The sequence below is a fragment of the Homalodisca vitripennis genome, chromosome 1 (assembly GCF_021130785.1).
Source record: "Homalodisca vitripennis isolate AUS2020 chromosome 1, UT_GWSS_2.1, whole genome shotgun sequence".
Lineage (NCBI taxonomy): Eukaryota > Metazoa > Arthropoda > Insecta > Hemiptera > Cicadellidae > Homalodisca > Homalodisca vitripennis.
Genome location: NC_060207.1, coordinates 22,238,968 through 22,256,618, shown reverse-complemented (window position 1 = coordinate 22,256,618; position 17,651 = coordinate 22,238,968). Strand labels below are relative to the sequence as shown.

Genomic DNA, 17,651 nt, shown 5'->3' with positions numbered 1-17,651 from the left:
TCTGCATTCTATGTCTAAAAAAATCTTTTACTATTCAACGCTACGTGGATTACAATGAATAATTTTTAATTTTTCTTATAATGAACATCTTAGACAAAGATGCAGAAGTGCCAGGTATATAATCGATCCTTAAATTGAGATGAAATCTCAAAATTTTAACCTCTTGCTACTCCGTTAAACGGTATATGATAAAACATATAACAGAAAATATCAAATTTCAAATATATTTCATTAAATAAAGTATCCAAATTACTAATTTATAGGAGACCCCAACATACCATCATAAGGTATGTTGAATGATAATTAATGAAAAGATAGTTATCATTTCTTTTAATATCTAAAAAATAGCCTATTAGTCTTCTAAAAATGACTATTGTTAAAAAATATTAACAATTTGATCTACATTTTTAATTTTTTCACTGAATATGTCAATTATGTTTCAGTGTAGATTTCGAAATCTGTGTAGACACAACTTCAAGATAAGTTCCAAGAACTATTAATAACCACAACAATTTCTTTACCTGCCTTTGTGATAATTTGGTAAAGTAAAGAATAACATTTATATTATACCCGTCGATACAGTTGGTGACGTCAGAATAATAGATAGTTTTATAATGAGTGAGAAAGTACTTAATAAAAAGTACTTGAATAAAAAGTTTAAACAAGAAATCGCATATGAAAAAGATTAGTCCTCTTCTATCTCAATGCCATTTGGCAGTTCATTCCTCGGATAATATCAATGGTTCCGATAAGATTTCTAGTTGCCTAGTTCAAACTATAATTTTAAAACGTAAGAAACTGTTTTGAAATGCGTTTTCATTGCAAATTACACATTTATATGACGTTTGTCCCATAATTATCAAAGAACCATTTGTGTATATTAAACTAACTGTATTCAATCTCACTTTCTTCTATAACTTGGGAACTCTCACTAAAAGGAATAACTTGTGTATAACGATTTTACAAAATATGTTAACCGTTAAGATACTACTAGTGCCTATTTAAATTGTAAGACGTCATATACGCGTATTTTGGTAGGCAAGTAAAACTATTAAGGACGTGAGAGTGCCACCTTTATATTTTGTTGTTATCCGTCCGTCTGCCCGACTGTCCGACTCGCTCGATAAGGACGTGACAGTGCCATCTTGATATTTTGTTGTTATCCGTCCGTCTGCCCGACTGTCCGACTCGCTCGATAAGGACGTGACAGTGCCATCTTGATATTTTGTTGTTATCCGTCCGTCTGCCCGACTGTCCGACTCGCTCGATAAGGACGTGACAGTGCCATGTTGATATTTTGTTGTTATCCGTCCGTCTGCCCGACTGTCCGACTCGCTCGATAAGGACGTGACAGTGACATCTTGATATTTTGTTGTTATCCGTCCGTCTGCCCTACTGTCCGACTCGCTCAATAAGGACGTGACAGTGACATCTTGATATTTTGTTGTTATCCGTCCGTCTGCCCGACTGTCCGACTCGCTCGATAAGGACGTGACAGTGACATCTTGATATTTTGTTGTTATCCGTCCGTCTGCCCGACTGTCCGACTCGCTCGATAAGGACGTGACAGTGCCATGTTGATATTTTGTTGTTATCCGTCCGTCTGCCCGACTGTCCGACTCGCTCGATAAGGACGTGACAGTGACATCTTGATATTTTGTTGTTATCCGTCTTATGTGATAAATCTAAATAGAGAGGTTCTAGAGAATTAAATATAGGTTTCTTTGGTACAAGAAAGAATCCTACTGATTACAGGAGTTCAAGCGGGAGTCGGTTAGTCTGTCTGTCCGTCTGTACGTTAAGTCTTGAAAGGCATAGTAACTTGAAAATTGGTATGTAGTATAATCTTGGCCTAAGAAAAAACTCTATTGATTTTATTATCTAAATGTCGAATGGAATTCCGTACACCTGTCTATGCAATAACTAATCGGTTTTTTGTGTTGTATTTTACCAAGAATATTTATTTCGTTTTCATAAAATATACAGTTCGGTTAAATAGTATTTTCGTTAGTTTTTTATTATAGATTAGAGAAAAGAGCGTTCTATTTGTTCAATTGTAAAAATATAAAAGTACCAAATAGGCCTGTTTAGTGTTGGCGTGTTTAGGAGAACCCTAAGTGAGGGTTCAGGAATTATTTAAAGAGGTAAATACTCCATACTGAATTAATGTAGTAACTATTGCGATTACTTGGTCTACCAATACTAATTTCAAGTAACGAAATGAAGAATTGCATAATTAATCAAACTTTATCACAATAAACTATTCCACTATTAAAATATGGTTATTATTTGTCACACTTTGACTTCCAACATTAAAGTAGTACAGTCATCTTACTGAAACGTGGTAAATTGAGAATTCATTTGAAATGCATATTATGTTAAGATAATAACCCCTTTCCAAACCCCGACCCCTTACCAATAACTTATAGTTACCTAATAACTTCTCTATAGTTCAGTTCATGAAAGCCAACACACAGTATAATTGATTGAGTCTTTAATTTGAAGCCCTTCCGTTAACTTCATCGCGAGCTCTGTAATCATCATGCTCTCTCCAATTAATTGTAATTTGATGAAATTGCTAATAAAGACCACAACCTCCAGGCCAGCTTAAGTAATGCTGACATTGTACGATAGATAAATATTTACATCAGAGTAAAACTGCACTAAACAATAATTTATATCTAGTTTAGATTGTACAAAAGATTTTTAGTAGAAAAACAATGGATAAGTGAAGCGAACAAAATATCTTGAAAATAAAAAAAACACAATTCACAAAGCTCGTGACTTCCTAACATATCTACTTTTTATTTTGTTTGAAATTTAATGTCTAATTAATTACAAAGATAATGCAAGTTCAGAGGTTTCTAATATATAGAAGTTCCATTATGTAAATGTTTTTTCCCATATAATTTAACATTGGTACGAAGTGTGTGATCACAGTGATACTGAACTTTTGTATCACCGAAGCAACAGGATGGTACAATTACTCTGTTTCAACAGTGACGTCACTACGCAGCGGCAGTTTAATGACATGGAACGATTGATCGCACACACATCCTGGCAAAGCTGAAACTGCACATTGGACATGGAAATGCTGTTTGGCTTAGCCACAATCACGGCCCACGCTGCATTGAAACTGTGGCCCACATCACAGATAGTAAATGTTTTAATTATTCTTTAATGTTTTACCCCCACAATTGTCCCCATTCATGGTATTATTGCAATGTAATTCTGAACTATAATTCTTGCTTCAATAATTCCAAATATATAGTTTAATTTTCTTAATTATATTATAGTTTTCACATGTTTTAGTATAGTTGGGTATATTAAACAAAAGAATCTGTTTGAGGTATCAATACTTACATTAAAATGTATTAAACTAATCTTTCATGACTGTTCTGTTAAAAGAAATATTTTGGAATCAAAGAAAGTGACATGTCAATAATTGTCTGAACTTTAGCGAGGCCTATCACTCGTGGAGCTGTAAAAATTGAAATTACGTCAGTTTGTCTGTCTTCACGATATCACAAAATCAAACTAACTTATAGCCTTGAAATTGTGTATGAAGGTTTATTTATATATAAGGAACATTAAGTTCGATGATGGTCAATGTCATTCCACGGGATTTGGATATGGTTTGGTGTATACACTATATTTATATTGGTATTATGAGTAACCATGATGCTAACTAGAAAACAGCAGAATAAATACGTGTGTACTCAAACTTAATACACTCATAAGATATTCATACATATGATAATACTAACACGTGTAGCCTAACTATCTCAACTCATAAAACATCATTCTATGGCGACTTGGTGTGTAGACTTTTATAACACTTACTTGAAACTCAATGCCGTTAACAAAAATCTGAATTCATCGTATAGAAAGAAATTGCAACAGAGATTTCAACTGCAGACTTGAAATTTTGTATGAAACTTCATTAGGAGGTTATGGATGTTACAAACATTAGTCCCGGTTATACTAAAGATTTACTACCTATTACTCGTTAATGGTTACATTATTTTTCTCCAGTGTTCTTGGAACTAACCACTTGTCGGAATTATAACCTAATTGAGACGCTTAGTAATTTTTTCTTTGAACTTTGTAGCCGAATGCCAGCTCAACGTTTATTATCTCACGCGCCTTGTCCGTAAGCAAAATTAACATTTTTCGTGTTATAAATTAGCCCTTGAAAAACCCAGATTGATATAGGTGCAAATCGGAGTGAGTTCCTTCTGACCTATAATTTGTCTCGATAATCCTGTAGCAATTTTTAGGTGAATTAATTCTGGTACTTCAAGTACTACTCTTTATGTTCTATTCTTCTAATCTTCCTTTTTGCTACTATAGCTGCATTGTCAAGCCAAGATGCTGACGCTGCGGTGTGTGAGTCGACATCAACGCGAAGGAAAGTAAATTTAAAAGTTTCTTTAAGTGGTTAAGTTCGTAGGTAAAATTCCAAAGAACACTTGAACCACTAGGCGCACTACCAGATATCATTTTGGTTTAGCTATTACTTTATTTTGGTAGCGTCATGGACAAAGTCATATTTCTACTTAACATTTAGGTTCTTGTAAGTTTTATTTACCACAATTAAACATATAATTAAACTTTACGATATCAAGTATTTATTACTACGATTTCAGAGATCTTCGTCCCATTTATTTCGTCCATTCGTTAAAACAACTTATATTATTCAAACAAACAAATTTCATATAAATAAGAATACGATATTTGGAAAATTTGTTTATTTTATCTTCTTCTTAATTTGTTTGTAAATTCTTCTGAGGGGTAGTATTGCACTGCACTAGGAAATAAAATCCGGAATAAACAGATTCAATTAGTTCTGATTTACCTCTTTAAACCCTCGGGGCTTCCATGTTCAACACGTATCTACATGGAAAGAATTGGAAAGCTACATATATTTTGGGATTTGGTTTACATAGATTGAAATAACCGGCTATGGGTAGTTTAATAATCACATATAACGTAATATAGAGGGAAGGGTTGACCTTTCTTTTAGTGAAAAGTTTGGAATCTAACGCTGTCTCAGGCTTGAATCCGGATTCTTTAGAGTCATGTTCTTCTAGAGAGATCCATCAAGACAAAAATGTCGGTGACGAAGAAGGTCTAAATGAATTATAGATTCCAGAATTCAAGTCTCTGACAGCTTTCTATTCCATTTGCTACACCAAGGGGAAGTGGAACTGGGGCTAAACTCAACGTTCACATTAATAATAGAATTTTACTGGTAGGTACTGAATTTGGGTAAACGTTAAGAAGTAAATGTTAATGCAAACAAAATGTCAAATTGATATTCGCATATAATATTGGTCAGATGGCAATAGAGCATTAAATAAAAGCTGGACATCTAATCAGTTCATAAAACATTTAACTAAGGTTCACAATTTCATAACGTGAAGCCGTATTATATTTCAGTTTAGAAACGCCAAAATTAACATTACGTGGCAATAGATGCGAGTTTAATTTAGTGTTGAGTGGAACTAGATCTATTTTTTCGTCATAATGACGTTTGGGCAAAGCTATTTCTCGTCTAATTCGTTAAAATGGTCTGTCCTAGAGATAGATTCGACGATAAAAGGTATGAGATAAACTTTTCTCAGTTTCACATTTCAATCACAGTTCGATGAGTTAATTTCCCAGCCTTTGGCACATTAGAATATTTTACATATTTAGTATCACGTAAAAAAGCTTCATTTACAAGTGATATAAAAGTCTAGTTAAAGTATGTAACGATTCATTTTACAATTTACAGCCAATTACAAGAATCTCTCTACAAAGTTTAGTATTTCCTTTAATTAAAGTTAGTTTACCTCTAAAATATACAACTAGCTAAATACGTCAATGAGTTGGAAATTATTACTCGATCTTTAAGACTTGTTACAGAAAATACAGTTTTGTGCATATACAGTAACTATTTATAAATTACTATGAATTCTCCAAATTTTCGTATGATGGCATGAATTCCAGAGAATAGAGTAGGAAAGGTGTTCCAGACTGAAGTTTTTAGATAATTTCATGAAACAGGAAATCGGTGGATAAGTCGTTTAAAAGATTACCATGTGTACATGGTATACATGGTTGAGTGCTTAATATTTTCAATACTTCACGCCACTTGCAAGAACTTTAACTGTATGAATGTTTGAGATAAATATGCTTGTAAAATGACAATCGTATACATTACATGTTTAAATACGTTAAAAAAATAAAAACTGAGTAAATTTCTTGTTCTGTTCACAAAAGTTTATCTCCACCACTCCGTTCTCTTAACTATTGTATGCCATTTACGGCACGATGCTATAGCTAACATTAAAGCAACAAAATGGTTCAGTACGCCAACCTGCTTGTGTCACATCAGTTTGTGACCGTACAATCTCAAACATTAACCTGGTTATAAACTGGACGTGGCGCATTCGCTTCACAAATTTGTATCTCTTTTACTACCGTAAAATACAACGGTTTGCTTGGTTTACTTCTATCTGATTAACAACAATTGCATGGACTCACAATTACAAATTCTCTTGTTTATTAATACATCTCATAGTCATAATTAGTAAGAATATTTAAAGTTGTCGGGGATCAAGGGTTAATTTTTAGTATTTTGTCTTATGGTTAAAAATTGCTATATTTTTTATTTTAATTTCAATGTCTATAACTTAAAATTAGGCCTATAATTAAAACTAAAACTAAAATTAAAATTAAAATTTAATTTTATATATGATATTTTTTTAAATATCTTTTTATGCTAATGAGTGCTTGAATGGCACATTATGTAAATGTATTATGTGTAAATGGAACGTTATAAATGCGTAACAAACATTAATTTTATCAATAAATTAATTCCTGGTTTGAAATACACTACACGCGGTTAAAGCTACGTTAGTGATTATATATTAATGATTATGTATGATATATGGTAATGAGTATAGTTTATACAATTATACATTTTTATAAAATGGTACATTACGTTTGTCATAATTATGGTACTATAACTGAATAGGACAGCAACATATTCTATATTTAGTCAGTATAACCAAAGAACCAGTTATGTAATCGTTAAAATATTATATCGTAGTGTATAACTGATAGTTTTGTTTACGTGTTTTTCTACCAGATAGTAAGCAACTGTGAATTCGTGGTAGAATTGAGATTAACGATAGAAAATAAAAACTCAATTGACTGATATCATATTCGCATTAATTATATACTACAAGAAGTTGGATTTTAGATGGTTACATTTATTAGACGTGTTTTATACACGAAATATATATTGTACAACACATTTGTTAGATAGTATTGGAAAGATTTGGAGTAACTATTCTTATGATCCACCTGGTTCATCTGGTTCTTATATAATAAGCTAAGAATAATTTTGATATTTTTCAATAGGCTAATGTATAACATAGGAGTAATACAGTGATGAAATATGTGGTGGTTATAATTATGATGTCAATCAGTATTATTGAAGTATGTAAGAACAAAAAACTCAATTAGATGATCATTGAACACTTTGTAAGAGGAACCGAATCAAGGGGAACTTATAACCTGGATTCAACCGACTAAACTTTCAAAAGAGCCGCAAACGGTGCAAGACGATAAACTTTCGTGAGGTAACTCTATTTCTGTTCGGAGAAGTGAGCAAGGTTACAATTTAAACTTTTCTTCTTTTGTTTTCAGCGATTAGCGCAAAATAATATGCATTGACGTTCTCTGAAAGTGTAAAAGATAAAAAAGCTTAGGAAGATAATTTATTATAGTCTTAGTATGAATTGAACTTTTTATTGGCAATACATAATTATGTTGGGTTTACAATACGTGTATCGTATTCTTAATCATACCGTATGTGCAGTAAAGTTTAAATCTATGAAATAGTTGTACAGTTTGTTTGTCACTAGATTGAATTCAATAAATGAGACACCTGATATTTCTGTATTAAAAAAAACCCCTTACTCACTCCTTCACTCGTCAATAATTCTCAAAATTCCCAAAATCCCAGAAAGTTGGCATACATTAGGCTTGTGGCTAAAATAGAACTAAACCATTTTCATAAAGATCAAATATCCGTAGGGGTTGAAAAGGGGTTGTAACTCATAGAAAAACTATATTTTGCCTTCTAAACTTTTCGATGTCCTAGAAAGTTGAAAATTGGAATGTGTTCTTGTACTTTCACCATAAAAATATGAGTAAAAAAATTGTTCATGAAGATCATTTAGCCCTAGGGATTTACAAGGAGTTGTTATCCCTAAAGCAACTATATTTATGTTTGTAAAACATATTCCTTATATGCTACGACTGTGTACTTAAAATTTATACTTCATATTCGAAATAATATAACAACGTGAGTGCTTTCACTGATATTTCTAAGAAATGTGTATTCCTTCACTCTTGCCTATAGTAGTTCAAGTGTCTCTGACATTATTGAAGCTTTCGATTCAAATATTGCATATATGTTGCAGATAAATGTGTGCATTCCATTGGTACTTATAAACAGTGTGTCACTCTCCCACTTTAAATCCAATCCATTTAAAAAATATGCCTATGAAGTGTTGATTATTCAACAAGGGAATCGCTAGCAAAGCTTCGAGTAACTGCTAGCCTATTTCGTTATCGTTATTTTAAACTTAAGCTAAAACACATTTTCAGAGAATATGTTTTGTATTGAAAATACAATTCTATCACTTATTAAATTAAAATAAAACCACCTGGTTCATTTAAACTTTTTAAATTTAAAAATAAAACCTAAAATCTTAATTTTAAAACGTAAAATTGTGCAGTCCTTTGAATAAAAAAGTGTTGAACTTGAAAATTAAATACTTTCGATATATTCTGTTTGAAAATAAAACCATTACGAATGCTTCGAACCGTCCCTAATATCATAAAAAAGTTATTATGGGGTTTTATGCAGTGATATTATTTTACAATAAATAAACCGGATTATTATCATCACTTTCATGAAGATTCTACATAACTACATTCAAGGTATCGTACTTTAGCTGCATTAGAACAATTAATGTGCCTGTATATTACAACTTCTAATGCTTCCAAAATTATTGTTACTAATTTAAATATCGATAATATTTTATAAAAATAGTTCTGTGTTTAAACTATTTAAAATATAATAGGGGGAAAAACATTCAATATACATTGAACAAGTCGCTGAAAATAACATTTGAGGTAACAAAAAGCATATATTATTACACGTTTAATAAAATAATAATTTCCAATTAATTAAACATTACAGAGAGACATTTATTGGAAAGCCTCGGTAACTTAGTAATTAACTGCTACGTTAAATTTCTCTTATTTGTGAGCGGATGCGATAACGTTAACCCTCTGGCAACTTTCTGCTGCTTCAGCTAATTAAAATAAAGTTTATTCATACTACATTTTGTATAACCATTTAGATTAAATATTTTATTAGACAGCATCTATACATAACTGGTACAGATGCATTAGTGGCAAATTGCAGACGCTGTAGTAAGCAGATGATGAATGGAGCTCAACTCAATATTCCCATTGAATAAACCCTGCCTCTACGCTATACATGTGTAGAGAACCGTTTGAATAGGCGTGCTTTAGTGTCCTGTCTAAAATATTGTATTGCACTCAAATGAGCACATGATGAGAGAATGAGAACACCTCTACACAAGATAGCTGCTGGATAATCCAGATTGAGCTCCTTTGTACAAGCGGCACAAGGAGCTCATCTTGAACTCCTTATGGATCTCTTCAGACTGACATGGACTCCAGATTTCAAAAGTCAATCTATACCAGTGTCAGATTTCAGACGCTGTACTAAGTGGAAGGTGAAGGAGCTAAACTCAACATTCACAACCTGTATCTACTCAAGTAAAAGCAATTAAAAAATGCTGAATTTATTAATAACAAATTATTGTCACTATTGTGTACATCATCGTATTCTGATGCGGCAGGCGGCGTTTCACTCTACTAACCAATGTGTTTTCACTGACTTTTTTAATTAGCAAATTGTGTCATAAATTTATAACACAATAAATAACACTAAAAACATTGTTATTTATTATGTTATAAATTTATGACATAATTTGCTAATTAAAAAAGGTCAGTGAAAACACATTGGTTAGTAGAGTGAAACGCCGCCTACCGCATCAGAATACGACGATCCAGTCAGAAATGGCAGCGCATAATGTACTTCACAATGTGTACCTAAAACAAGCCGCCATTTCTGATTGGATAAACTTTTTGAGATGCGGTTTGAGGCATTCAACTCTACTAAGTGAGCTCTTTCAAATGAGGTATCACTCGACCCATGCTTCAATTTAAGATTTCCATGTTTTCCTCTGTGGGCCGTCCCACCATGGTTGGCATGTCATGGTAATAGCAAGGGAAAATAGTTTACATAGCCATATGACACTGCGCAAAGTTTATAGATGTTATCTCCTATGGTTTTTAAAATATTAAGCCGTACCCATACTTTTCAAACACCCTGTATATCAATTATAATTAAAATTAACCATTTCGATTAAAGTCTAACATAAATCTCTTTAATACAACAGGCAACTAATAAAACTATCCTATCCTAATCAGCTTTCATTCCCCATCCACGCAACTTACATACAGTTACCCCAAGTGTGACCTCAAGAACCGCCAACCGTCACTCCCGCCGAGTCCGCAGCGGAAAGGCCCTAACCTCCGCCCAAAGCGATCGCGCTTGTCAATACTTCTGATGTTGTCTGGGAGAGCGTTCCACAATCGACATGCGGAAACAGTGAAAGATTTATTATATAAGGTTGTCCTATGAATTGGAATTGATAATAAAGATGCACCCCTACGAGTTCTAATATCAGACATAAAAACGAAACTTTGGGCCAAATAACTTGGACAACCATTTTGGATTAGTGCGTGCAACAGACTAACTACATGAAGATCTCTAAGTCCTTTGGATTTTAATAGGGATAATTGCTAAAAATAAGGAGATACGTGATCGTCTCGACGTACATGTAAACAATATCAAGATCTTAAAAGAGATTGTATGATCAAATTGTTAAATTCCAGGTATTAATTTATGCGGAGAGAAAAATTGTATAACAGTTTCCAAAGATTAGTGCGTGACAATGACAAAGGTTCGTGCTGTACTTCATCAATACAGGTTCTAGTACGTGTGTGTACTCAGCCACCACTCTATAGTTACATGGGTACATGTAAACAATATCAAGCTCTCAACACAGATTTTATAATCAAATTGTTGCATTCCAGTTCTTAATTTATGCGGCGAGAAAAGTTTTGTAAGATTACCCAAAATTTAATGCGTGATAGTGACAAAGATTCGTGCTTTACTTCATCATTCCAGGTTCTAGTACGTCTGTATGCTTAGCCAGCTCTCTACAGTCACTTGGGTACAACACAATACCACGCTCTCAGTATTGTCTAATCGAAACTGTTACTTTTGAAGTCTTAATAGGCATTAACAAAACTGTGCGCAACATTTTATAGCTCCAGGCTCTATATCTCCACGCTCAGCCGGCTTGCCAGGGACGTAGTCGTGTTTGTTTGTTATATATGTAGCCATATTGTAGCATTGCTACAAGGCCTTGAAGGTACGTTTCTTCTCCAAACCGAATATAATGAATAAATCCACGATAACTAACTTTGAAACGCAATACAGTATATAATAATGATCAACCATATTATTAGCATACTTTTAAATTAATTTACTTAGGTGCATATGTTTTCAACTCTCCTAAAATAGACCACATTATACTATTAGTCCTAATAAGTTTACATAGAACTGTTTCATTGTGCGTTATACCTCTAAGTTAACTTTAAAATTAAATTAATCTTTAAATGCTAACCAAACCTCTGCAAAGTTAATCAGATATTAAATGCGATAACTGTCATTATTGAGTTAAGTTACACTAAAGGTTTGTTTTATATTATTGCGTGATTAGATTGTCAAACAGCCAATAAAATGTATTGTACATTATGTTATTTTAACTAATACTAATAAACTGAAAACTATTGAGTCAAACTATAATAGCCCTATAAACTCAATAACAATATAAAAATGCATCTTTAATAAGAAAATACAATTAACTTTTACGCTCAGGTTTGATTGTAATATAAGGATAATTGAATTCATAAAGGCTAATCTAAATCAAATATTTGTTTCACCCATCTTGAACTTATTGGCTGGTCTAATAAAAATATTTCCAACAATAATCTCATTTGTATGAATATTGAGATGAGAATATATATTACATAAGCAATTCAGAACTCTCCAAGTATCAATTGTAAGAAACTACTTTCAAGAAACATGGCATTATTACCCTCGTCGACGAGGAAGAGCCTTTCACAAAACACGCTCAAGCACTTTATCCTTTGATCCAGAGATACTGAGATGTATCTCGTACTTATAAAACACGCATATAGAGATGTGAAATCCTGAAACATAACTTGTTACGATTTAAAAAATGCTTTTCTTAGCATTGAACGAATTCGTGATAAAATAATAAATATCTGAAAGGATTTTTAGTTTTTTCCAGTTTTTGTTTAATGTTTACTTGAGAATCTGTACATTTTAAAAAAGAGGGTTCTTTCTATGCCAATGGCGTTTCATGTTATAATATAAAAGGTTTTAAGGGCAAACAACCCAAACTTATTTACAAATATGACATTAACCTCCCCGTGAACTATGGGTTATAGAGCCGCAGCCTACCGATACGATGAAGGTCAAAATTGAAACTCTCTAATTAGATGTAATTAAGTGGGAAATCCAGAAAAAACGGCCCAACCTTATTTATGAATACGTATTAACCTCCCCGTGAACTATCGGTTATTAAGCCGCAGCCTTCCGATACGATGAAGGATAAAATGGAAACTCTCTAATTAGATGTAATTAAGTAGGAAATTCAGAATAGCCAAATATACTCTAATTTGGTAAAATACGATTAGGTGCATACCAATGCACGTTTTTCGTAAATAAGGTAATATAAAAATAATTTAATTTATATTTTCTTTTTTAATAAATTAAAAGTCATATTACGTATATTGAAGCAACCAACCACTGGCCAGGCAACGTGTTACCATTTTCTTAAAATTTAGAGTAATGAAATAATATACGGAATTTTAATGAACTTCTATAATTTAAAATAATATATCTTGGCCCACTAAGCATTTAGGAATATCTTCTATTTTTTATACATGGAATTCAACACAAGGTTCTTGAAAATGTGTTTTTTACACCTACTCTGAAATATTTATAATAATTCAAAATAATGACTAATCTATCTTGGTCCACTAAACAGTTAGGTTTATCCTTGAGTTACTAAACATGGTAACAATTTTAATTTAACAGTGCTATTCTTGAAAATATGTCTTATTACTATGAAATATAATCGTACTTAGGAATAATTTAGAGAACATGATTATTAAAATTTAGAGCTTGGTGGATGGATATTACGGTAAATAGCTGTGGAAAGGAATTACCATAAATCGTGTAATTAAATACTTTTAGACACAAATATTAACATTTGGATATTTTATAAGACGGTATTACTGCAGTTTATAATGTTTTAAAGGGTATATTATATTATTTATTTTAATATGAAATTCATCGGAAGCATTTTTGATCCTAGGTACTGTACAGAAATAGGAACTCTTAGCACAAAGGCAAATTATTATAAGATGTCATTTAATTTTATACTTATTGAGACTGGGTAAACTGTATGGGCTAGATAAGCTATCAAAGACAGTTTAAATAACATATAAAATTGGCTACCCTTAGTCCATAAATAAAGGTCAAAGGTTAAAATAGAAAAAACCTAAAAAACTATATTATACCTTCATGTCAATATGTTATGTGCCGGGATTGTTGGAAAAAATGTTCTTGTAATAGGAAATACATGCTAGAGGAAAGGTTTCAAACGCTAACTTATTGAGACTGTATACATAAAATTCGAAGACCAGCCGCTAAGTAAATCTTCGTATGAGTTAGGCCACTTTGGGTACCAATACAAAAAAAAGGGAACCTAAAAAGTTTTTACTGCTCAAAACAACATCAACGAGCAAAATTCATACACACACCACTATATTAAGATCTATGATCAAAACATTCGGCCGGAGATGCTTGCCTTTACCCTTCTTCTTCCTCCGACCATCACCTTTATGTATCATTGTTTAAGCTAACAAGCCGCTACACGACAGGAAATATCAACATCGATTTTCTTGTTAGAGTCACACTTCTACCTGTGCTTCTGTCACGTATGTTCCTGCTATTCTATGCACTGAAATAGTTTCTCCTATTTGAACTTCAAGTAGTGTTTTGGTATTATTGTCTTTTCTTTTTTAATAGGTATATAGTTTTAGTTTAATGCTGCACGTTGTAGGTTTATATATACATTTATATGCATTTATTGACTTCACAACTGACAAAAAGAATAGGTTTATATTCTCTGAATTATATTCTATATTCATATTTTATATTCTATTAAATTATATACAGGGTGTCAATTAAGTCTGGAACCTCTTTTTTAATTTTTAAACCACAATATAAAAAAATACCAAAGTTCACACGTGCTTACTGGTGATAGTACCGCACATATCTGCCCAATTACCGACCCGATAATCCCTTTGGGGGACGGTCCACAAGGAGTCAGACAAAATTCTTAAATAGCAGCATAGGTCAAATTAAAGGTCTTACTTAGCAAAGTACAAGGCTGCAAACCGGACTTAAAAAGGTGGATTCATTCAGTAGTTATAGCTATTTGAATTTTAAAACGATTGAACAATGTAAATTATTAAGTATTACAAGTAAACACCAATTTTTAAGTACCTGTGATCAAAGTAAGTGTTCAAAATGTTCCCCTACCATCGTCTGGCAATGTCCTAGGCGGTTGTAAAAGCCATCCACTCCATTTTGAAGGTAGACACGAGGAATATCTTGAGCTTTTTGGACTATGAGATTTCTTAGGTGCGCCAAATCTCGAGGCTTAGTACGATAAACTTTATCTTTGAGGTATCCCCCCCCCCCCCCAAAAAAAAATCCAGGGGAACGAGCAGGCCACTCTACTGCACCACGTCTTCCAATCCATCTGTGAAGGAATATTGTATCCGAGTATTCTCTAACAAAGAGAGCAAAGTGTGGTGGCGCACCATCTTGTTGGAAATAAATTATTTGAAATTGTCGACCAAGAGCAGCAGGAATGTAGTGCAGGAATTATTTCATTTTGGAGCATTGCTAGATACGAGTCACCATTTAAATTACCATTGATAAATAATGGGCCCATAATTTGATTTCCTATAATACCTGCCCAAACGTAAAATTTCTGTGGATGCTGTGTATGACTCAATCTGCCACTTTCACATTCTAACAGTAGTTGTGTTATTGGTAATAATTATTAATTCCTGGCTTCGATTACTACATTGTCAGATGATGGGAGGGGAACATTTTGAACACTTACTTTGATCACAGGTACTTAAAAATTGGTGTTTATTTGTAATACTTAATAATTTACATTGTTCAATTGTTTTAAAATTCAAATAGCTATAACTACTGAATGAATCCACCTTTTGAAGTCCGGTTTGCGGCATTGTACTCTGCTAAGTAAGATCTTTAATTTGATTCCAAACTTGACTGACTATGCTGCTATTTAAGAATTTTGTCTGACTCCTTGTGGACCGTCCCCCAAAGGGATTATCCGGTCGGTAATTGGGCAGATGTGTGCGTTACTATCACCAGTAAGCACGTGTGAACTTTGGTATTTCTTTCTATTATGGTTCAAAAATTAAAAAAGAGGTTCCAGACTTAATTGACACCCTGTATATTCTGTATTATATTATAATATAATTATATTATATTCTATTTATAGTTTATATTCTATTTAAAGATGGTGTTTTAAATAAGATTATTAACTAAAATTTAACAGACGCTAGGGGTGCGTTTTTAACTTGCTCCAAATGGAAATATTTTTTTAAAGTTGCTCCCTTCGGAGTAAAGCCTAGCGTCTACATGACGCTGCCTGATGTTGATTTCCTTAAAAAACACCCCAAATAATACCTGAAAATTCGTGGTATTAATCTCCGAGTCCCGCTTGTACTCATCCGGAGAACCTTTTCTTTCATTAACGTAGTTCCAGAGAATACTCCTACAATAGTGACTTGGACTTCACTGAACGCTTCACTATCTTCTCCACCTATGACTTTAATGACAAATGGTTTTTAGTATAAGCCACTTGTCTTATAGTAAATATTTCCTTTGTGCTTTCCATCCATTGCGTTCTGGCGCATATACATTTTCATGTTACATTATTGCTTTGTAGTTTTCTTTCAGATATGTGTTCGTATATTTACCATTTTTTTATATCTATTACTCTTGTTGTGTATTGCATTTCTTATGTAGTATCTGTAGGCCACTTATTACTATGCTTTTCACCCTACCAATTAAAATTAAGTATTACTAGCAGTTAACCTCAATTTCGTACGCGATTTTCCATTGCACAATAGGTAAGTCCAAGGCATATCCTTTTTAAGTGCATAACGAATACTCCTGAAAATGATTGTCACTGGAAGACATTTCATTCTTCTGATACAGACTGTATAGAATAACTTATTTAAGTTTAAAGATCAATGTTTTGAGGGACTCTGTAGTCGGAGAGTGAAACAATTTTTTATAAGTGCCAATGAAAGGCAAAATATTTCAGAAAAATGTTACAACATTTCCATGAATAGCTCCAACAATTTCAGTAACCTTTCAAATATGCAAGACCAGAGTGAAGGAATACACAGACCGTAGCACTCTTAGGGGAAGCACGTGTGATAGACTCTTATAATAATGTTGAATTGCAGGTAGACATGTTCATGGTATGCATTATTTTATTTCTCATTGCTGGCAGGTTCAAAAGATAAAAACAGTTTTTCTTGATCTCATTTAAGGTTTAACGTGTAAAGAAATATTTCTGGTTTGAATCAATAATACAATACGCGCGCCATAGTAAAGTTTTCCTTGTTTCCACGATCAAAAATATATATCGTACATACCCGGTCTGAGAAGTCTACTTTAGTCAAACATTGTCCACTTCCGGCCATAGTAATTTTCTCCTGGTGTAAGTTTCTGGCACCCTAGTAACGTCTGTATTGTTGCCCCGATAAAGAATATATATGTTAGTTTGAAAAGTCTACTTTTGTCAAAAAGTATTTGCTTTCGGTCAATGAAATGTACTTCCAGACGAATGTATGCATCAGTTAATGAGAAACGTGTATGTAAAATTTCATAGAACATTGAGAAGTTCAGAAGCGAAATATAGTTGTTCAGTCAATTGCAACCCCATTTCAACCCCTCTAGATATTGATCTTTATGAAAATGCTTTGGGTTTTCTTTTTCAGCCGTGACATACGTGTGCAAAATTATAATTTTTTGAATATCCGGACGTTGGGAATTTGTGATGAGGGACTGAGTGAGGGCTCTGCCTTTTATACGTAGAGATTATAAAGTGGTGTGGTAGAACAAACAAAATAAAGTAAAAAAGTATACTTTAGGAGCTAGTAACACGTTGGAGTTGGAAATTCAGCTCTCTTTGATTTCTTGCATCCAGATGAAGTTGAGTTATTGTGTTGTGGTTATTATTAAAGAACTAAACTAACTGTTTGTTTCC

At 32.9% G+C, this 17,651-nt stretch overlaps 1 protein-coding gene across 1 annotated transcript; it reads right to left on the bottom strand.

Moving 5' to 3' along the window:
- Window positions 1–1,016: 1,016 nt before the first annotated feature.
- Window positions 1,017–17,085, bottom strand: LOC124355062 (suppressor protein SRP40-like). The gene is made up of 2 exons (XM_046806020.1): window positions 17,038–17,085; window positions 1,017–1,685 (listed from the first exon to the last, which is right to left on the bottom strand). The coding sequence occupies exons 1-2, from the start codon at window positions 17,083–17,085 to the stop codon at window positions 1,017–1,019; spliced, it is 717 nt and encodes a 238-aa protein (XP_046661976.1).
- Between the last annotated feature and the right edge of the window lie 566 nt (window positions 17,086–17,651).

Excerpts from the sequence above, each read along its gene's own strand:
- LOC124355062 (XM_046806020.1), bottom strand. The coding sequence starts at position 17,085 with ATGGCCGGAAGTGGACAATGTTTGACTAAAGTAGACTTCTCAGACCGG. Across the intron at positions 1,686-17,037 it reads AAGTAGACTTCTCAGACCGG|ATTTATCACATAAGACGGAT; the intron begins GTATGTACGATA and ends CTCTCTATTTAG.